The sequence below is a fragment of the Mastacembelus armatus genome, chromosome 15 (genome assembly GCF_900324485.2).
Source record: "Mastacembelus armatus chromosome 15, fMasArm1.2, whole genome shotgun sequence".
Lineage (NCBI taxonomy): Eukaryota > Metazoa > Chordata > Actinopteri > Synbranchiformes > Mastacembelidae > Mastacembelus > Mastacembelus armatus.
In genome coordinates this window covers 20266388-20288842 of record NC_046647.1, presented here as the reverse complement: position 1 = coordinate 20288842, position 22455 = coordinate 20266388, and the positions used below count along the sequence as shown (strand labels likewise).

General features: G+C 42.0%; 1 protein-coding gene across 4 annotated transcripts in view; it reads left to right on the top strand.

The window, feature by feature from the left end:
• ehbp1 (EH domain binding protein 1) overlaps nucleotides 1-22455 on the top strand; it is a 115883-nt gene that overhangs the window by 83783 nt on the left and 9645 nt on the right. For 2 of the 4 annotated variants that reach the window (XM_026309038.1, XM_026309036.1), the window contains 2 exons: nucleotides 1005-1128; nucleotides 21724-21823. In XM_026309038.1, the coding sequence (XP_026164823.1) occupies nucleotides 1005-1128; nucleotides 21724-21823 (224 nt within the window). Of the gene's footprint in view, nucleotides 1-912; nucleotides 1129-21723; nucleotides 21824-22455 lie in introns of those variants that run through there. The other 2 variants (XR_003295819.1, XM_026309037.1) reach the window with 2 other exon arrangements.

Here is a 22455-nt window from a genome sequence, read left to right as displayed (position 1 = left end):
TCGTATGTTGTAAATATTTGTTTTAAATTTATTTAGATGCTTGTGCATTGCACTTATGTGTATAAGTGCACTAATTAATTGGGTAATTACCCGATACATACTGTGAAGTTGGTGATTAAATGTGAAAGGGCAAAGGTCGGTAATGATTATTGGCCAGAGTATTGATTCTGGACTGTGTATTGGATGCTGTAACATTTAAATGAAAGGGCTGTCAGAATTGTTGTTGAATAATCTGTTGTACAAAATCCATCAGTCCACTATGAAAAAACGTGATCTGAGCCCCTAACACACGTTTCTTACTGCTGGCAGGAGATTGAGATAGTCTAACATATTTTTTTACTTTTTTACACAGATCTATAACACTCCCGTCTACATGGATGAGCTCCCTCCATGTGTAGTGCCATCTGCTTTATGTCAAAAAGCAAAATGCATATTTTTCAGTTTCCGTTGTTAAGCAGATAATTTGCATGTATTAATTTTAAGGCTTAATATATCAGAATGACTTTGGATGAGCTGTGAAATGATCGTGATTATTGAAGAGAACGGTTGGTGTAGTCACTTGAATGTGTCTTCATTGACAGTACTCTAATCCAGTTATTAAAACTCTGTTGCTTTTTTAAATATAAATAAAACAATATTAAACCCATAAAGTGGCTTTGAAGTTGACAAAGAGGAATTCAGGAACAGCAAACAAAGCTCAAATGAAACAAGAGGCACCACTGGTTAGGCACCAGCTAAATATATATTATTTGTTGTCAAGTAAAAGTCTTGTCATCTGTTAATACATTTTCACTCTCATCATTTTTCTTTTTTTTTTTTTTTTGTTACTTCATCACCTTTTTCTTCGTTCCATTTCTGTATTTTCCTCCTCTCCCTCATTCTGTCTTATTCCCCATCCTTTTCTTCCCTCAGCCTCTGTTTAATGCTATATCGCACTACTCTTCCTTTTCTCTCATAACCATTCTCTCTCTCTCTCTCTCTCTCTCTCTCTCTCTGGTTGACAGAAGGCGTTCAAAGACACCAGTCAGTATGTGGTTGGGGAGCTGTCTGCACTGGAGAGCGAGCAGAGGCACATAGACGCCCGAGCAGCTCGCGTGGAGAAGAGGCTGCGCTATCTCATGGACACAGGTACCCCAAGCCCAATTACACTGGAAAAACTGTTTCGGCAAATTGAGCGTACACACACACACACACACACACACACGCATGTACACTCGGGGAGCTTGTGTGTGTGTGTGTGTGTGTGTATAATGTGAGTTTGTGTGAGAGAGAATCTTTGAAGCCCCCCCCCCCAGTTGAATGTTGTGCGACGGAGCGCTGGGTGGATATGAAAGGAGGGGATGGGGGGGTGAGAGAGGAGGTGGAGAAGGGAGGGGAAGGGGGGAGGTGGGGGGAGTGTGTCTCGGGATGGGAGAAGAAGGGAGACCTCTCTGGGCTGGGGTGATAAGGGAGCCCTTCATGGGGGAAACGATAACTGGGTGTGATAGCGCAGCCCCAGCCGAAGTCTCCGCTGCAGCCGTTTGCCAGCCACGGCCCCAGCCAGCCAGCCTCCACACTATTGAACAGTGCGCTCAGCCATGCACGGATACACACACATACACCCTCCTTCCCCTAGTACATATCTGGCCTTCATTGATATGCTGTATAAGGAAAGACGGGGGTGAGTTAAAGGGGGAAGAGAGGGAGAGAAGAAAAAAAAAAAAAAAAACACAAGGCAACACAACATGAACGCTGACACAGTTCACAAATCTACGACAGACACACACAAATGCTTACACACCCACGCATACAAAGTGAAATCTGGTTTGGCGTACAGAGCTGGATTCGGAAGGTTTTTATTTAAGATTTGGCCGCGGGTAAAGCCTTGTTAAGACATGAGACAGTGTGCCGAGCCAAAAGAGAGGCCTTGGCTCCGTTAAGTCCCTAACTGAAATTGGAGAATAGCATCCCATTTGTGATACTAAACTATCCCATTCCTCACTCAAGAATGCTGCTGGAAAAAAACGTGGTTCTAGGAAGTGTAAAATTTTGATATTGGCAAATGTACTGAAAGTGTGGGTACTGTATTTGCTGTAGTAATTTAGTAGCAGTTCTCATGCAGTTCTTTCTGCTAAATCAGTGCCTAACTTGGTGGATTTAGTCCCCAAAATCCTAAAAAGCTACACAGCGGAGGATAGAAGTGGTGGTTTTTAAAATAGGAAACTGTGGCGGTGGGATTTGCGCTCACCTTCTCCATCCCATTTGGGTCATGATATCGAGACTGTCTCTCCCCTGTTTGTTGTGTTCGCTTTCCTCCTTTTCGACTCCCTTCCTGGCTCTGTGCCCTCTTACCCTGTCGGAGCACATGCCATTGTGTCAATCTGAAGGGCTGTTTTTCCTTCTTCTTCTTCACCCACTGATAAAGCAGCTGCTAGCCAGCAAGACACCAGGTTATTTACTTCCAAACACCTTCAGCCATAAAGATTTCTCTTTATATAGTTTTATATATATATTTACCGCTGCGGTCCCCTCCTGAAAAAATGTGATTCCCCAGAAAAGGAAGAAGATGACAACAGGGAAGGGAAGCTCAAAAATACTAAAAGGATATCATGAAGAGATATTCACCTTGGTACCTTTTCTCCCGTTATAACTTCAGTGCTGAATGAAATTGAGAAAATTTGGTACAATACACTGTGCCCACTGTGTACTGTCTGATCGAGTAGAGTGTGTGTGTGTGTGTGTGTGTATATATATATATATATATATATATATATATATGAGTGATATTGTATGTGTTGTATACTATAAAATCTTATCAAGTGCTTCATTTGGCCAGTATTGTAAACAGCAACGTCACATGTAGAATTAGCCTTTTAGCTCTCGCTTTATGTTTGCTGCAGATGCCATGCTGAGCTGCGAGGCTCAATATTTAGGGCACCCTCAAATAGGCACCAATTCCACACTGGCATCATGGTGTAGCATGAGGGAAAGACTTGCCACATGATATTGAGCACCTCGCTCAGCTCCTGAAAGTGCATTTCTGTTTCCATATCTCATTTTGCAGCACTTATCCCAGAGACTCATCCAATAGGTTATAGATTGTGCCTTTGGGCCGAGGTCTGGAGGCATCAGAGCGAGATGCGGCAGTGACAGGTGGTCACTAAAGTAACCTTTATCACCTCAGCAACCGAGGTCACCTTTCTATAGGCTGTCATAGATGATAGATATTTTTCTCTGCACTCAGAATGTGTGATGGAAGTTCTAGCTGATTGGCTGTAAGCAGAACATCTGGTATTGATCCATCACATCTGACTGGTGGCTGTACTTCGCTGGGGGACATGGTGAGGAATTACCAGCAGCTACCAGCCAGTGTTGATATATTTTACTCTGCCAGCCACAGGTAGCCAGCTGATGTCCAGGGGCTCTTTTATTTCCCTAATGTGTCATTAGATGTCCAGATGCTTTGTTTTATATCTTCACAGTCTCTTTATCTGTCCACACAATAGGAAGGTTCACTGGGCATGCAGGCTTCTTTTTAATGACTGCCTGCTTCATACTTACTATAATCAGCACAGTTCTACCTCTATTAACACATTAGTGTTTTCCTAAGTCAGGCTGTCAGCACTTTGAGAATCCTGACTTCATGGTGCCAAAGTTATGAAGTTTATGGAGTTAACATAGAAAAGCAAACAATCTTGCATCAGCTGAACTGTCAACTTTCCTTTATCCAAAGTAAAGCATGTGTTTATGAACATGAGACAAGTGGAGACAACAGCTTAGCTCTGGTGAGAGACTGTATAAAGAGAAGGGGTGTGCAGGGCATTTGATCATGTGATTCACACCTCTTGAGGTATGTTTCGGTGAGTGCAGTGTGCCATGGTGCTGTGGTAGCTCACAGCACCGCAGGACTGATGGGCAGATGTGAACAGACTGACCGACTGACCCATGACTGATTGTTCATCTCGCTGCTCCACTGGCAGAAAGCCTGGGACGATCCACTGTGCTCTGCTGGCTCTCAGTATGCCTTTCTTTGATACTGCATGCTTTTGCTTTGTCATTACCACACACTTTTTTTTTGTCTCTATATAAAACATCATTCTCCCTATACATGCATGTGTAATGTGTACCATAAGGAATCAAATCTTTAAGAAAGGTTTTTTATTTCTTTGTTTTATGTTTCTTAGCATGTAACTGTTTTGGGCTTTTCCAAATCTTTTTGCACTTTTCTTTCTCTTCCTCTCTTTTTTTCTCAATTCATGCTTCTCTGCATCACATTTGCTTTGTTTGTTCTTTTTTTTTATCCTTGAGAATCTCTATCTGGTTGCTCCCTCGTATTTTTTATTCTTTTATACACATCTCCTCTCTTTCCCCCTCTCTCCTCTGGTTTGGGCACAATGCAGCTTTCTGTGGCATTTTCTATTCCGCCGCAGCCCTCCCCAGATGAATCCAAAGTAATTGGGGTGGTTAATTTATTTACTCAGAGGCAGTTCACAGCACATTAAATAATAGAGATAATTGAACAAGAATTGTCAAGTGTCTTCTGATATCAGACACATTACAGGAGGGAGTGTGCATAAAACTCCATTTCTATGCCCCCATTGTTTATGGTAATTAAGTACACAGATTTATTCCTTGGTTGCCTTCCAAGCTTATGGCAAGCGCCATTGTTGTTTTCTATTAATATGTAATCAGTAAATAGTTTAATTTTCTAATCTGCGGTTGGAGAATTCACTTTCTAACAACTCTTAATTACTGCTGGGCTCTAATGAGTCTCGCTGTGCCGATGCAGACAGCCAATCAGAGGCCAGGCATGGGTCGGGGGGGAATTTGAATTCCTGCGGCACCCCCCCTTGACTAATGAACTTGTTATTCTTGCACCGTTGGGAGCACTGTCCTTCATACATAACTAGGAGAATGCCCACCTCCTCCAACAGAACATTACTAATAATATTCATAGAACTTGGTTTTACGAGAAGACAGAACATTCATCACATATAGATCGTTCGTTCTGACTTCTGTTCAATCGTTATTGTGAAACTTTTAAACATGCAGGCTCTTTAGACAGTGCTCCAAGAAAAGCAAAACAGTTTGTGCACATTCAAAAGCTTGAAGTTTTGATTAATGTCTTTCATTTCATATTTAGTGGAATTAGGAGGCCATTCATCATGATTCTGTTTCTATTGATGTATGTAATCCGTCTGACCTTGGTATTGTTATTTTTCTAAAGGTATTGTTGTACTGAAAAACATATCAAACACTCCTTATTGAAAATTCAGCTTGAGTTATGAAGAAGCATTCAAATGCATCATGTAGCCTTTGCAGAAAATCCCCTGGCCCCTGTTTGAATATATCTCAGCCACCCCCTACCTGGCCCCTGCACCTATTTACACACTCCTCCCGTTTCAAATAGCTATATAACCTGCAACAATGGATGCAATTATCCAAATAATGGCACTTAGCTGCACCGCAAAGCTGCCCCTCACCTACTGTGCATTTGATAAGAGATAAACAAGCAGAGAGGAGAGAATGAGTTTTAGCTCGCCCAGATTAACATATGTTTAAAAATTGCACTCAGCTGATAAGATTGACACAGGTTTTTTATGGCGGGCGCTCCTTTTAATCTATCTTTGTGTCTGCAAGTTGACGAGAGGAGAATGGCACAAAGAGGGATCCAGCAAGAGCTTAATATACTTTACACATGCAGCCTATCCCCCTCAGTATCTGAGAAAGGGCCAGAATGGACTGTCAGTGCCTTCACATTGGGAACAGCTGCGGGCCGTGTTAACTTGGTCTGTGATTGTGTGGAGGATTGCAGAACGTGAATGGCCTAAATGTCAACCTGTGGCTCTAAATCCCCGTTGTCTAAACTAAGGCACGTTCTGGTCCTTTTAGTTGTACTGATGATACTTTTATTTGCCATTATTAGGAACTAAGTGATTTAAGATCACTACTCTAATAACCACTGTGCTATATTTACAACTGTACAAGTGTTTTTGGTGCACTTGTGTAATAGTCAGCTGCCAGTCACCTGTGTTATTAAATCTTAAATTCTTATTAAAGCGATACTGAGACACTTCTTCCTTCAAAGCTCTATTTGAGGTTGTTCAGATTTCCCACAGATGGTACTTATAGTTGTAGCAGCAGTGGTGATGGGATGCAGGCATCATTGTCTGAGTGTTTGTGTGTGCGTGTAATGTTTATATTTCCTTAGCAGGACGCGAGGTGGCCTCTCACTCTTTTTCCCATGCCTGTCGTCCTAATCCATCATCGTGGCAGCATCAGCTTATAGTTTGACTAAAGATTTAAGCTGGGCTACGTGTGAGGCATAGGGACACACATGCACATCAAGCCCTGCCTTGTCTCATCTCGTCACACAAACAGCCTGTGTAGTTTTAAGTATATTATCAGGGCCAGTTCTTTCACAAACGTATTGCTGAAGAAGCTTAACATTAATTATTGTAACTTTGGGCAGATTACATCCGTGCCCGCCTTGTAAGCACAGGCAGACTCATCTTGACCTCCTATACGAGAGCTTAAAGACACAAGAATGGCATTTTACCAACTTTAATGGGATAACCAGTCTAATCTTGCGGCACTGAGAGAAGGAAAAAAGTGTTTAGGCTATAATACCCTCCCCAGTTCACCAAGTGAAAGAAAGGGAGAGAGGTTTTGTTGTTGGCTTTAATCGGAGTTCACTTTGTTTTTCAGGTGCCGTATTGCACAATACTCCTTTGCCTCTGTTGTATTTTGTTGAACTTGGAGAAGGTTCTTCTTCTACTTGTGAAAATGAATCAAGTTACATTAAGTTTCACGCACGGCTCTCCTCCTCAATCTTTCACTCATGGTAGACTTGAAAATAAACACAGGCTATGCTGAAGGCTTGTTCGTTGAGTGAATTGTGATTGAAATTGTTGACCTGAGAGATTGCGACTATTGTTTATCCATAATCACAGGCTCAGTTTGTAAGCTAAGCTCGTGGCAACTGAGATAGACAGAGCCAAGAGAAGATGTGTTCCTTTTTTTTGAAGCCTTTGGTCATTTTCTTGTTGTTGTTGTCAGGGTTACGAAAAGAGCACTCACTTTTCAATCGAATGGTTTTGTATTAGACCACCGTGGAATGTGTTTGTGGTCATCTTGAATTCACTTCAGGAGCAAATGCACCGTTCTTCCCTATGGGAAAGAAAAGAAATCTAGGGATCACTCCTTTAAAACCCATTGCCTTTTTCTTGCCTTTGAGGGGACAAAACAAAGGATTTGTTTTGTGTGAAAATCCGTGTGTGTGTGTGTGTGTGTGTGTGTGTGTGTGTGTGTGTGTGTGTGTGTGACTCCAAGGTTCAACTGTGTCAGAACACAGATTAACACCCACCCCCCATACACACTCACACAAACACATATACACTCCCATTCCCACTCATGCCTTTAATCTCCTTGGCCATTTGAATGTTTGAGCAGCAAAACAATTTAATTACTCAACTTGCAAGGACTGTGCAAGTGACCAATGCTGAGCTCCAGCCTCTTCCACCCAGCCCCCCTAGTCCAGCACAGTGACACCACCTTTACTCCCAGATGTGCACCACTTTTTTTTCTCCTCTCTTCTTTTCTCCAGCTCGGCTTCAGCCTTTCATACATTCTTTAACAGTGGGGATGAAAGCGGGATTTTTAGGAAGATTAGGGAATGGGATCCTCTAGGCATTGTCTGAGAATCTTCAGATAAAACGAACTGGGTGGATGGAGTCAACGGGAGGGTGGGAGTTTGTCGGGGTGGAGGGGATGGGGGTGTAGGCAGTCTCCACAACCCAAAGACGTGCAAGTCAAATTTGTTTGTAAACTAGGGCAGGAATTATTGTGGAATTCTCTCATTTTCCATTTTAATTTTGTCGCTATTTTCCACCACATGTCCTGTAATTCGGTTGAAATTGTATTCAGTCAGTTGTCTGATCAACACTTTCAGCAGGGTGGCTGAGTAAGTGAGAGGGGGGGTGTTGTTGGAGAGAACTGGGAGGTGGACAATGGCCACTCATGATAATCTGCTCTTTATTGGAGCATCCCACCAATGCTTTCATCAGCTGCCTCTCTGCCTGAGACTGTATGTGGCAGCTAGTCCAACAAACCATGCTGCAGGCTGCCAAACACACACAAACCCTGATTACACAAGTTCTACATTAACACACTAAATATGTTCATACACACACACACACACAGGGAGCAGGTACTGTGCGCTCAGGCACACACACCTCACAGTTTAAACACACAGTTAGACACACATCAGTAAACTAAAGCTAGTGTTTTACTTTTGTCTTCATTAGGTGCTGGGGCTTAAAATAGTTTTTTCATAAATTTATCTTAAGCTTAATGTATTTATTTGAAGTGAAGCTTTCACATTTTAATCCACCTGTGGTTATATTTTCTTATTTCTTTGCTACTAAACTTTATCTTGTTTCCATCTCTCAGGAAATTGACAGTTAAAAGACAAATGTTCTTGTGTTGCTCAAATTCATTAGTCCTGTTTGTTTTTTTTATGCAGTTGATTATTATTTAGTTAAACTAGCCAAATGACATAATTGAATTTCAGCCTTGCAGTCAATTAATCAAGGCTTTCTTATGGTAACGGATGTGTTGGCACTCAACAATGTAGGTTAATGACAGAGGTTTGACCAGTAATTACACCATTCACTTGCTAACACAGCTGCTCGCCATGCTACTGTTGTCATCAGCCTCACCCCCCCATACACACTCCTCCCTATTTCCTATTGTAATGAGCACTCCAGGCTACAAATACCAACAGCTGTCTTTCCTAATACATTTCCATTTAAATATCTTTTTAAACACAGCAGTTTTGCACTCGTGTATTGAATCAAAGCTCAAATTAAGGCCGGTGGCATTAGCAGCCAGGTGTTGGTGTCACTTCCAATGTAATGCTCAACCCATAATAAAATATGGGGGATTTAACACATTCACAACACATTAAGAAGTAAATTAGGGAGTCTGTTAAACAAACAAAATACATAATACAGATTTACACAGTTTTCTTTCTACATGCTTGTTTTCTTAAAACTGTCAAAACAAAATTAAATTTTAAATACTAAAATATTTTCTTTTGATATAGTGAAGGGGAAAGACTGAGCTGTTGCACTTCCTCTGGAGGGCAGGGGGCAGGGAGTGAAGATAAAGAGGAAAAGGATGAAATTCTAATGTAACAGAGACGAAGGAGACGATGGGGAAAAACTAGTAAATCGCAGTAACAAGGATGACTAATGTTGTTAGCAGAGCCATTACTGGTCCACAGATTAATTTATTAAGCAAATTCATTGTTCGCCTCCCCTCGGCCTCCTGTCACAAGGCGTGTAATATGACACCCCTCAAATTTGTTCTAACATTTACCCCAGGGGGGTCGAGCTCCCCCCGTCCAAACACACACACACACACACACACACACACACCTCCTTCTCTTTGCTAATGGAGCAGGCGGAGACACTTATGCTAAAGAGACTGCAGCTGTCTGTCAGCAGGTTGGTGGGGGGGTGTCCGTTGGTGGTTATCTCTGCGTTTTCTCTTTGTGATTTTTTTCAGACTGCTGCTTCATTGGTCTGCGACAGCTTTGTGATCCTCATGATTTTATTCAGCGCGCCACTGTACACACACAATATTTTACATACACATGAGATTGGACAGTACATCATGTGACATATAACGTCTGAGAGTGTTATGACTAGTAGGCTACTCCTACATCAACAAAGTCCCACATAGATACACAGAATTAACTCCCTGTGTGGGGGCAGTCTATTATGCTAGTGCCACCACAGTACCTGACTATACCTACCACTGCTTTATATATATGGAAACAGTACTTTATTAATATACACATTATACAAAGACATCTTAAATAACAAAAGGTTTACAAATACAATGAGTTGTATAAGAGATTTTGCTTTAAATCATGAAATATCTTTAAGAATAAATGAACAAGACTTCATATCAGACTTGCTTAGGATACTTGACAGTTCTGGTCTTTATTGTATTGTCCCCATGTTAAATCTGGCCCAAAGCAGAATCCCTGTAGAATTATGCCTGTGTTTGTGTTAAGCTGTCCCAATTAACACCATCAACAGGTACTAAAGTTTACACTAGCACTCGTGTTTCTCCACCCCTCTAAGCTCCCCAAATGGTTCACACCTCAGTGTGTGTGTAAACACATACTCAGGGAGCTAAAGCGCCTGGCTTAACCTTAGCTGAGCCCCACCGAGCCCTGGCTTATCTGCCAGTTTTAACAGTGATTCCATAATACTGCTTTTAGCCCTGTAGCTGCATGTGGCAGAGGGGAAGGCCTCAGTGTTTAAGTATGATTTTATAGACATGAAGTAGTAAAATGTCACTCTGGAAACAATGAAACAGACTTAAAGACTGATTGATGCTGCTAATCACTGTGAGGGTGGTACCTTCAGGTTTAAGACACTTAGTGTTTCTTGAAAATTAGTTTTTTCATGCATCTCTATTTTAGTTTTATACATTTATTTGACAGAAGTGACTGGAGCCTGTGAAGCAACTAGTCCTCATGTTTTTGATGATATCTATTCTTGTTGACTTTGGATAAAGGCCAAGTGAAATTACTGTGTTACAGCATTTTGCTTCAAACCAGGTTATAAATTTCTTGTCACTGTGAATCATCCCGAGGAGAATGTATCTAGGTGGCACTATAAACCCCCTCTTCATGCGTCTCCTACTGATGATGTAACCCCCACCCAGCCCACACCCCTTCAGCCTGGCCACACTCAAGCAGAGCAGTCGGAGGAGAAAACGAACCTAACAAATACATGAAGGTTTGGTTTAACTAAATCCCACAGATAATGGCTACTGTGTCAAAGACTAAAGATAGCGGGAGGGTGGTGGTGGTGGGTAGAGGGGGATTACTCCAGCGTTTTGCATCACTTGCTTTCTGCTGGGTGGCCCTGCTTGTCAAAAAAACAAGGGAGAGAGAGAGGGAAAAAGAGAAGGAGAGAAAAGCATTTAACGCGGCACATTGAGAAGAAGAGGGCTCTTAATGCCATCAAAGCAAGGGGAGAAATCAGCCATTAATTTATTCTGGCCCTCACACAAGAACAAACACACACAGTGAACCCCCATTTCTGTAGTTTCCTCCAATTGTTGATAATTTTAGTTAAATCTGGTCCACGCCAATCTTGGAAGCCCAACAGGACCCAGGTTGACAAAATGTTTCCACCGATCCCCTTCCCTGTGTGTGTGTGTGTGTGTGTGTGTGTGTGTGTGTGTGTGTGTGTGTGTGTGTGTGCGTGTGTGCGTGTGTGCGTGCGTGCGTGCATGCGTGCGTGCGTGCGTGCGTGCGCTCACACACCTCAAATGATTTGTGTGTGGATTGAATTATAGCCCCGACATGAGGAGAAATTTTTCGTCCTCAGATTCAGGAGGAGGGGCAGATGCCTGGCCTATTCATTGGTTGATAAGAACTGATGGAGAGGTTAATAAGCTACACACCCAGGTCATCACAGGCTTTTTACTGGGCTACAGAGGAGAATGGAGGACGGTGATGATGAGAGGAGGTGTGTATGTGTGAGTAAGTGAGGTGTAAAGCAAAGAAGTACATCTCTTGAGTATCTCTAGTCTGTACTTTGGACAAATCTTCAAAGGTCCTTTAAAGTTCACTCTATCACACTGAATTAGCAAAACTCAGTTTTGTGTGTGTGTGTGTGTGTGTGTGTGTGTGTGTGTTGAAGGAGTAGGTGGTCACACAGCAGGAGCATCCACATCATAATGATTTATTCTTGGTCTGATCTGTACCTCACCACAGTTTTTTTTCAGAGCTCTGAGTTCCTCTGACTTCCTGTCCTGATGTGCAGCCAGTCATTAGCAGACAGGCTTGATTTTTCATCAGCTGGTCATTGTCCAGATCTTGCACTGAGAACTGAGCATTAGTCTGTATATGTGACTGTATGTTTATGGACAAAGCACTGGGAACTTCTGCTGCAGCATAAACTTCAGTTTCTATGCTGCGAACATCCTAAGCTGATAATTAAATCAGCTTCAAACAACCACTGTCACTAGCAATTTGCAGGTCAATCAAAGTTATTGAAGATAATTTATTAGCCAAACTAAGAGGGAGACACATGAATGTTTTCTCACTGAATAAAAGTGATTCATGAATGAAGATTTGTGTGAAGCAGTAAGCAGTTTCACCTCTTTAGCATATTTAGCACCAATCCTGCCATTGCTGTCATTCCCAAACACAGTTCAGGCTCCCTTTTTTTTTTTTCCCACAATTCTCCTGTGTAACCTGAGGCTAGAGGCAAGCACCCCCACTGAGCAGAAGACAAAACACTCAAATAGAAAAAGAGACTGAGCTCTCCTTCCCTCTCTCTCACACACATACCGACCGTTTTAGCTGTGCTGCTGCTGGATACTGACGTTAGTGCAAAAATGTCCCTTTATTTCTTCACATCTTAACGTACACATCTGTTCCAAAGGTGCAAACAGTGGAAAATGTAGTTGTATTTGTGTGATTTGATTTAACATCTTGGTTGCGTCTCTACAGATTCCACAGTTTTGAATGAACAACAGAAGACTGTGTTTTAGTGAATTCATCGTGTATATATGGCTACACCTGAATTTTGTGTGACTCCAGTGCAGCAAATACCTTTTTGGTGCATTGATAAACATGTAGAGGTTAATTTATCAAAAAACAAATATCAACTTAATTCCACATTCTTTCTTTACACAGCTTTATTATCAGTGTGTGAGACTTTTTAGGTGTCTTTAAGCATCATTAAGACTTAATGCATATTCAAAATATAGCAGGTAGTGCTGCAGCTGTCACAGTACGTAAAGCAAGTGTTTCCTGAATGACTGATCCCGGACATGTTACCTGTTATAGTGGGGGTTCAGCTTCAAATGCAATTTAACAGCTGTAACTGAGGATGTTTTCCCCGAGGTGCTAAGGTGTGTGATTGAAGAAACACTCTCATTTTGTGTTGTATCACTGAAGCCTAATAGAAGCCAGCCCCCAAAGGTCCAAGCAAATGCTCTCATTCTGAAGAATGGATAAAGACTCCACGCAGGACCCTAGCATGGGGTCTCTCCTCTCCCCCTTCATACCTACTCTTGTCCCAGGGCTGCTCCCTATCACCCACTCACCTTAATAAAAAAAGAGAGCCCCCTGTGGAAAAGAGCTACCATGAGCTGGTGAAGATCACGCTGTTAATAGGATGATGCCTTTTTGCCTTTTGTCATGAGATTATGAACGGGGATAGCCTCTCCTTCCCTCTCCTCTCTGCTCCTCCAGTTTTCTTTACTCTTCCCACACACAGCTACAGGCGTCCTGGAGGGCCCCATTGACTTGGAGTGGAGACAGGCAAAACCAAGGCTTTGTTCCTCTGCTTGTATGGTAAAAGGCTCGCTAATGAAATACCTTTTAGGGGGTATCGGCAGGTGAGCTCCCCAATCAGACATTTCAGCAAAAACACACACACAGACGTACATACACTCACATACTCTCCGTCTCCTCTCATATGCCCCCTCTTGCTATATTAATTACCTGAAGTGCTCTGGCCTTGCAAAAAGCTCTCGATTCTGCCGCTCTCCTCCTCTTCATCCAACACGACAGCCACAGCAGCCTAAGCTACCCTAAAGTGGGGAGGGGGGTGCGACAGAAAAGGGAGGATGATAATAGTAGTAATGAACACAGATGACAATAATGAGAAAGGTAATTGAGAAATGGTGTATGGCAGGCCCCCTGATTTTCCTTTTCCAGCCCCAAGCTAAGTGGGGACAGGTTGAAAATCATCTTATTTAGAGCTCAGTTAAATGGTTCTCATAGAGCTAAAGCCAAAGTGAGCTGACAAGCATAGAGTCATGATACAGTGGCCTAATGGGTTAGGAAGTGTTTAAAGTCACTGTTGGCATGGATTTTTTTTTTTTTTTCTTTTAATTTCTTATTGACATTGAATGGCATGGTCAAAACAGACTGTGCTGTACTGTTAGGATTATTGTTAAACACCTTAACGCTTCACTGCTGTTCTTTTCGTTTCCAGTCTGCTCAATTTGCTTTCTGCTCTCCCTGTTTCTCTATGTATGGATGAGACAAATCGCTCCCTGTAGGACTCCACATGCATCCCACACTTGCTGTTTGATCATCAAGCATGTCTGTGTGTATTTGTGACTCTGCTTGAGTTTATTCTGCTTCTGTCTTTGTTTATTATAAGCCCGTTACACATATTTTGGTAGTTGCATGTGATTGTGAACCCAGGTTGTCTTTCTCCTGTGTGTCTGTTTCCTCATGGCCTTCTCACCCAGGCTGTGATAGAGACAGGGCGGTCTGGGCTTTAACAGACAGAGGCTGCCTCCACCGGCCCCATAGTCTGCCAGTCTCTGATAATGTTTATTGATTTGTAGCAAAAACACAATTTGATAGAGTGTGGGGGGAGAGCGGGAGGAGAGGAGATGTGGGGAGAGGGGGTGAGTTGAGTTGTGTTATTGTCACAGCTTGGCTAGTTTGGCTAGAAAAGACAAATCCTCCAGGAATGGCATTTGTTTTGTTCTAATCTGACAGCAGTTTAGTTTCTTTGTTTGATACTCAATTAAAGAATCAAATACTAAAGTTTGGCTTATAAACAAATGTTAATTTTAATTAGAAAGTTAAGAAAAATGAAAGAGGAGAAATAAATTAGTAGTGAGAGAGAAGGCTGCCTAAATGACTCCTCTTAAACCGAACACAGTCCACTCTCTGTACAGGTAACTGTGTGTGTGTGTTGGTTTGAAGCCTCCCAGTTTCATCTCCAGAGTCAGTCCATTATGTGAACTCTGTTTGCCTGAGCACCCACCCCTCCTTAACCTCTGGGGCGGAGGAATGAGAAGTGTCTGGAGGTTGGTCTACTGGTTGGTCTACTGTTAGCTCTGAGGTCAAACATGTTTGCCCACGGGGGTGTGTGGGGGTGTGTGTGTGTGTGTGTGTGTGTGTGTGTGTGTGTGTGTGTGTGTGTGTGTGTGTGTGTGTGTGTGTGTTTCTGTAGACACAGGAGAGTCAGCAGAGGAGAACAAGGATCCGTGTGTTTACGAGAGGACGACACATATTAGCAGGACAAACTTATTGTCTGTGTTTAATGTGGTCTCTTAACACAAACATTCAAACACAGGCATGATCGATGCTGCATATCTACCCTGTCCTGCTCATTAAAAAGGGCTTTGGCAGCGCTGATTATTCTACTGTCCGTATTTCATGCTGCCCTGAAACAGTGCTCACGATCATGACGTGACATTTCTTTTCCCCAACCCTATGTCTACATGACACTAATGTGCTGTCACATAATGAATATCAGCTCATAGTAGGGTTGGCTCACCTTAGGGTTGGCTCTGAAAGGAGAGCTCGCTGTATTCAACCATTCTGTATTTATCAGGGTAATTATTAAACATGTTTCTTAGAAATTTGTGAGCCAGTCCAACATTTTTTAGATTCATTAACTAAGCTGTTATGTGAAATTGTAACAATTTAAATGGGATTGAGGCAGAACTTTGCTTTAATTTAATCAAACTAAATAATTAAATAAGCAAAGTTTCTTATGATTTACCACATCACAGTTATTGATCATTGTGGCAGGTGAGCCATTTTTCTTTATGCCAGACTAAATCATCTTGTTTGATTAACCAGTATCACCTCAGCAGGTATTAATTTCAGAGCCTGGCTGACATCAGTGCTTCATTTATGCTTTTTATATATTTCAAATTCTGAATAAATTCAGCAGCTTTGCTTGTTCTGCTCTTTCATTTCCAACGTGCTGGCAGAACAGTGCAGCTCCGCTGTTAATACACTTTGTAATTAGAAACAAATAATTATGCAGCCCTACTTATAATTATGGAAAAGACCCAATTCATCCCTCTACCTCCCAAATGCCCAGTCACACCCCACTCCTGCGTCTCCTGCTCTCTCCTCTACCTCCACCTCTTTTGTACGTTGTAAAGCAAGCAGTGGTTGACAGATGACACCGGTGGAAAAGGCAGTCATTGTGCCTCAGTGTGAGGAAAGGGTTTTTTTCTTCATTCTTTTTTCCTTATTTTACTTTCTTCTTTTTTTCTGTCTGGGGGAGGGAGGGAAAGATGTGAGCGTGAATCGGTTAATGTGTTCCATTCACCAGACATTATACACAGGTTCAATAAAGCAGGAATCTGCTCTATACGCTGGGGCCATTGTGCTATTGAGGGAAGCTAAAAAGGCCTCGTACAAGCCTCCCTGGAAAAAATAGCCCTCAGCACCACTCCAGTAGAGAGCGGAAAAGAATAGAGCAGGAGAAATCACATGTGCAGTGTAGAGAAGGGTGGGGGGTGTGATTCTTACACATATCACAAGTGTTGTAATGTTGCTGAGTGGGGAATTGTGGCAACTGTTGCATTCAGTCGGCATTGCTCTGAATAGGATCCTCAACTAAAGTATAAAAAATGTGATGCTGCTTTTTATCGAGCAACATTAAAGGAGGAAGATGAAGAAAGTGGTTTCAGTGATTTATCCGTAACTAAAAAGTTCAGTGAATGAAACGGCACTTTTAGAGGGTGTTTATGGCCAAAGCTGAATTTGTGAGCACACTAACCTTTCTTTCTTACAGGCCACACTCTGTCTCCTTCCTAACAAGACACTCTTAGACTCACATTAATTAAATCTTCAGTAGGCTACTTGCACACAATCCCCCCTCCCCCCCCGGTCCTCGCCACAGACCTCTCAGATTAGGCCGGCCCCTGTCATGCATATTCACATCGCTGCAGTGACAGCCTTTTAACGAGCTCTTACCTAATCACAGGAAACAATGTTCATCCTGTTCTTTTTATTCCTTCTTTTCTCATTTCCTTTCATGCGTCTTTGGCTTTCATCTTCCCTGATCCCTGCTGGTATCAGACGGGCTTGACGGTCGGATGGAGAGAACGATGGGAGAGACACAAGTACGGCTTGTCCCTAAATAAACCGCAATTCAGAAAGTGACTTGAACACAGAAGAGAAGTTCAGCTCTATCTCCTCCCTTTCCCTCCTCCTCCTCCTTCTCTCCTTTCTCCTCCTCCTCCTCGCTTTTTTACATGTCCGATAGACAAATTGGATTAGCAGCTATTGGATTAAATGGCAAAATGGTGGGATAAGAAATGAGATGAACGTGCTGTGATCACAGCTTTTAATGTTTTTCTCTTTCTGTCTCTTTCATTTTCCCGTTATCCAGGCTCGCTCCTAAAAGGCACAGAGAAAAGAACTTTCTTGGGGGAAGACAAATGAGGATTTCCTTCTCATCCAATTACTGTTACTTAATGATAATTAGAAATATCTCTAGTTCATTGGTAACTGAAAGTCCGTCCTGTAACAAGAAGGTCAAAGAATGATCCCCTGCATCTTGGCAATAAAGCAATTGATTGTTTGAAAGAAAAGTAGTAATAAAGGAGTTTAAAGTAAAAAGAGCAAAAATAACTGACAGGTCATTAAACTAATCACAAATTAGAGCTATTCTGTTAATGCACTTTTGGATGGATGCATTTGTTACCAAATAACAAAGACATGTTTGCACTTTGAGGGTGGATGCACCCACTTAAACTGTAGTGTTAGCACCAAACTCTTTGCATAAGGAGCATCTCTCTTCCTGCTCTTCACATTCCCGACTCCCTTACAAGCTCCTGTGTGAATGACCTGCACCAGGTTATACAGATTAAACTCCTATAGCTCGCTGTGCATCTGGTAGGTTTGGGCATCCTGTCATATTAAAACAGTCCATTAATCCAGTCAATCAGCATTTATTCACTTGAACAACTCCTTTTGTTTAGGGAGTCGTGGCAAAGTAACATGACACAATTAACAATCAGTGCAGGCCACTTTAAACAGCAGCAGCAGCAGCAGTTTGACCACCTCAGGGTGGGTTTCATTATTCCTGTCTGAACAGAACAGTGGCAGAGATAGATATCTTAATCTTATTTGCTCACTCTGTCTTTTCACCCCCTTTTTTCTTCAACACATTTTATTCCTTTATTTTTCTTCCTGTGTTCCTCATATGGATGCGTATAAATTCACGTGGACTCCAGCTGCTAACCAGCTGTTTTTTTTCTGCATATGCATGCTGGTCTGCTTGTCTGTGTGAGATGGAGTGAGTGAAACAAGAGAAGAGGGAGACAGCCAATCAGATAGAGGGGTTGTCAGGATGCGTATATCAGTTGTATCTTGGGTGTGTGTGTGTGTATATGTGTCTGAGTTGATTGTATCGTGCGTTTCTCATGTCACATCAACACTGAACATGATATTAATGATGATAAAGTTTGCCAGTGTATCTCCATCAGGCATATTTCACTAATCCTTTGATGTCCTGATCAAACATTGTACCAATGCCAAATTTATTGCTTCGGTCTCAGTAGATTTTGGCCTGTTATTGCTCTGCCCTGCTCTGTGTTGAGCACAGAGAAATGGCATGTAAGGCAAAGCAGCAAGACCCAGAATGCAACCTGCCAAACTGCCAGATGCTTTGATCCAAGATGGCCCCCTGAGAGCCAGCATGCATCCACAGCATCTCAGAGCCAAGGCAGGATTCACAGACACAGTGTCAGTGCTGCTTGCCAGGGATATTTACACCATTTGTCTTCATACAACACAACGTTCAGCAGTTTTTTTTCTCTGCTGTCAGCTGTAACATATGCTATTTGGTCTAAGCACTCATTAGAGTCCTGTAAGGGTAGAATCTGTGTTAGTCTTCATTTATGCATTGAGCCCTTCAGTAATCTTCTACATAAAGAAATCTGTAATGCTTTTAACTCATTTTACTGCACGTTGTCTACTTTTCCTTTCCTCTTAGTACTTCCACTAACATATTACACTTAAGCAAATTAACTGATGTAAGTTTTGCAAAATTCTGATTAGTTGATTTTTCTGCTTCCAGTTTGATTATATTTGTTTTGTGCTATTGGTCTGAACAAAAAGATTTCTCTTTGGGCTCCAGAATCGTGAGATGGTCATAGCTTGATGTTTTGAGACACTTTAGACTAAATGAAATATATAAAATGATCAATAAATAGAGAATAATCGTTAATTCTTTGAGAATAACTTGCAGATCAGCATAAAACTCACCAGCAGCCAATGTTAATACTGGTTACAGTAATTAACTTTAGTTATAGTGGAGCTGCAGCTCCCACACATAGGCCCAGTAATGTAACTTATTTGGACAAACTGCAGACACTTCTGTTTCTTTAAGAAGCAGGTAGTATCAGAGTTCAATCCTGGAGAGGTGGAGTAAATGGAGGAGGATGCTGAGCAGTGCCTGCACCACTTGTTCTCCCTAATCCCTCCATTCCCTCCTTTCTTTCTTTGCTTTGAAATCAGCCACCTGCTTGCCCTTATTCCCTCCTTCACTCCTTCGCCTACCCTGCCATCTCATTCCTCTCCCACCTTCACTATTTCCCCCTCTGTCCATCTCTCCCTTCCTTCCACCCTTACTTCCCTTTTGTTTCTCTCACCCGTCTTCTTCATCCTTCCTCTCCTATGTTTCCTCTGACCTCCCTGCCTTTCTCTCGCCTTTCCTCCTTTCCTTTCTGTCCTCCCTTCACCTCCCCTGCCTCCTTTTATAAAATGCGGCTGGTGGTTGGCTGGTAGCTGCTGGCTGGCTAGCGGTGGGGGATATAGCTTTATAATCCCCCCTCGTCTTCCAGCCTGCCTCGCCACAATGTCACAGGAGCTTAATATTTGCCATTATTATTTGCTTGTTTTATTTGACTTCGAGGCAGCACAATGACCTGTCAGCGCCGGCTTTATTCCCCCTCCGAGTGTCGTCCATTTCAAAGTTGACTACAGTAATCCACGAGCCCCGATTCCGTTAAATCCTGAAGCTTTCTTTCATTTGCTCATTCTTTTTTCCTCTCTCCCCCTCCTCCTCGCTCCACCCTCCTAAATGAAATTACATACATCTGCTGGCACAGGGTATCACAAATGTCCACACACTCACCAGTGTCCGCACACACATCTACGCGCCTGCCTTTTGTCATCAATGACGCAGCGGCCCAGTGCTCCTCCGCTCTGCCATGAGTGTGTGTGTGTCAGAAAAGACACATTTCTGTTGGTTTAGTCCTGTCCTGAGCAGCTCACTCAGTGATTTTTGCACAGATTGTGATCCCATAAAGCAGAAAACGGTCGTTTTTAAGTTTATATTGTTAGGTTGATAGTCTTATCTTGAAAGTTTCACAGTAAAAGCATCAGTAAATCACTACCTCACTGATTTTAAATCGTTGAATCGAACGAGTGCAAAATATTTTTTTCTATGCAATTAATAAAATTTTTAATTCTTTGTATAGAAAACATAAATCTTTTATACTTGGCATGTTTTTCTTCCACTATACAATGCAACAATGCCCTTCTTATTATTTAAAGTACCCCAATTAATAAAGTGAAATGCCTTCTTACCCTTAATTCTGTTATGATGCCTGTCATAGCTTTGCAGCTATTACAGCAAGAGATAATAACATAAGCCCTAAGACGATCTTTCATCTTGGATCTTCTGTTTTCATCCATTTCTCCTCCTCACAGATGTACTGTGTGTCAGATTAACGCTGCTGTCGCTATTTAACTGGCCCTCAGTGCCGCTAAGCTGATCCCACTTCTAGATATAAACATTGGGAAGTGACCACGCTGGAGTTTATTTACATTTCTCAGACACGTGAGGTCTCTATAAAAAAGGAAAAACAGAAATAAAAATATTTATCTACATCTCAAACTAAGTATTTCTACAATTTTTTCTGTTTTCTGTTCGGTTTCATCCCGTTATGCTGTAATGTAGTTTTCAATTAAATCTTCAGTGATGACGTACAGTAACAGGTTACTACATTTACAGGCTCCAACTTCATTTTTAAAACATAAATGTGGAAGGATTTTCTCTCCATATTTCCAAATTTTCATTTTTGTGTTTAAATTTATACAGTTGAATCGCTGAAAAACTAGTAACTTAGATTTCGTTGTTTTGTTTTGATAGTCCCTGCATCAAAACGAGTGTATTTAGGAACATGATGATGGCAGGTTTCTATCCTGTGCTTTGAATTTCAGTGTTGGATTATTATGTTTACAGCTGGTTCAATTTCAGATGCCAGACTGCAGTAATTCAACATCTGGCCATCAGTGTGATGCAGCCAGACATCCCAGTGATTTCAAACTGACAGGTCCTCTTCTAGTCTAGTCTAGTCTTTAGTTATGTGACATTTGAAGGTTTCCATTCAATGTGTTTTGTCTTGTATCAGTTGTGTACATCCCATAGTGCTGTCAGTCTGGCTAGTTCTCTGTTCGTTCAGTAAGTATTACACAAAGTGTTGGTGAGTCACGTAGAAACGTCCTGGCTAGAAGACTAAGTTTAATCATTAAAATCTAACTAATGTGTATTGCCCTAAAGCGACTCCACTCCATAAGGCACTTGACGGTAATCGCTGAGTTAATCCCAGCCCGGTTGAAGCTGTATTGATGTGATGACATGCTGTGAAGTATGTGAATGTTTACACAAGAGGCATAAGCGAGCAATGTATTTACACACACACAGTCTTAAATACCTGGCGGATGTACTGACTCTGCAGTAGCAGAAAGTCTTAATGGCGTTTTCTGCATCCCCTCTGTAACGTGTGTATGCCTGTGCAGACTGCCACGTCACTTTCAGGCTCATTGTCTTCAATCAACATGGGAACCCATCTCTTTTTGATTTGATAGTATTCAAATTGCATTAACCATTTTTTGTTTGTTTGTTTGTCTGCATTGTCCAGGCAACAACAAGGAAGAGGAGGAGGCCATGATGCAGGAGTGGTTCATGTTGGTCAACAAGAAGAACGCCCTTATCAGAAGACAGAACCAGCTGTCTCTGCTGTATGTATCCCAACCATTTATTTCTCATTGACCTGTTTGCCTCATCGTTCTTTATGGCCATGGATCATGAAGAACATTTCTTGATTTCCTACCACCGCCACCTAACAAGCTAGGTAGCCTCTGTTAGCACCTGTTTATTTTTTATGCGCAGTGAGTCATTAAAAATCTGGAAACATCACACTTGTATTGAAGCATTAGATAAGAATCACTGATGCTACATGGGGTGGGAGCATACTTCCCACTCCATTCACCACCTCTGTCTATCCACTCATTGATTTACATGTGGATGGGATATGAAATCAATAGAAATGTGGCGATCATCACTCCATCCCTAGTCTCTTTGTATGTGGTCAGCTGCTACAGGTGGAGACACACACACACACAGGCTGCCTTTTTTCTTCATCTGCGGCTGTTAGGATTTCAAAGTGGGCAAGTGGAGGGGAGATTGAAGTAGTCATAATCACATTATATCGTGGGAAAGGGGAGGCTTTTAAAGTGGCCAATTGACAGAAGGGCTGATTATTAACCCTTTCTGTTCTTGCTTTGTGGAGGCAAAGAGAAAAGGCATCTGTGAAGGACAAATTCTATTAGGGACTGAATTAGCCCATTTTTTTAATATGGCTGAAAGAGGA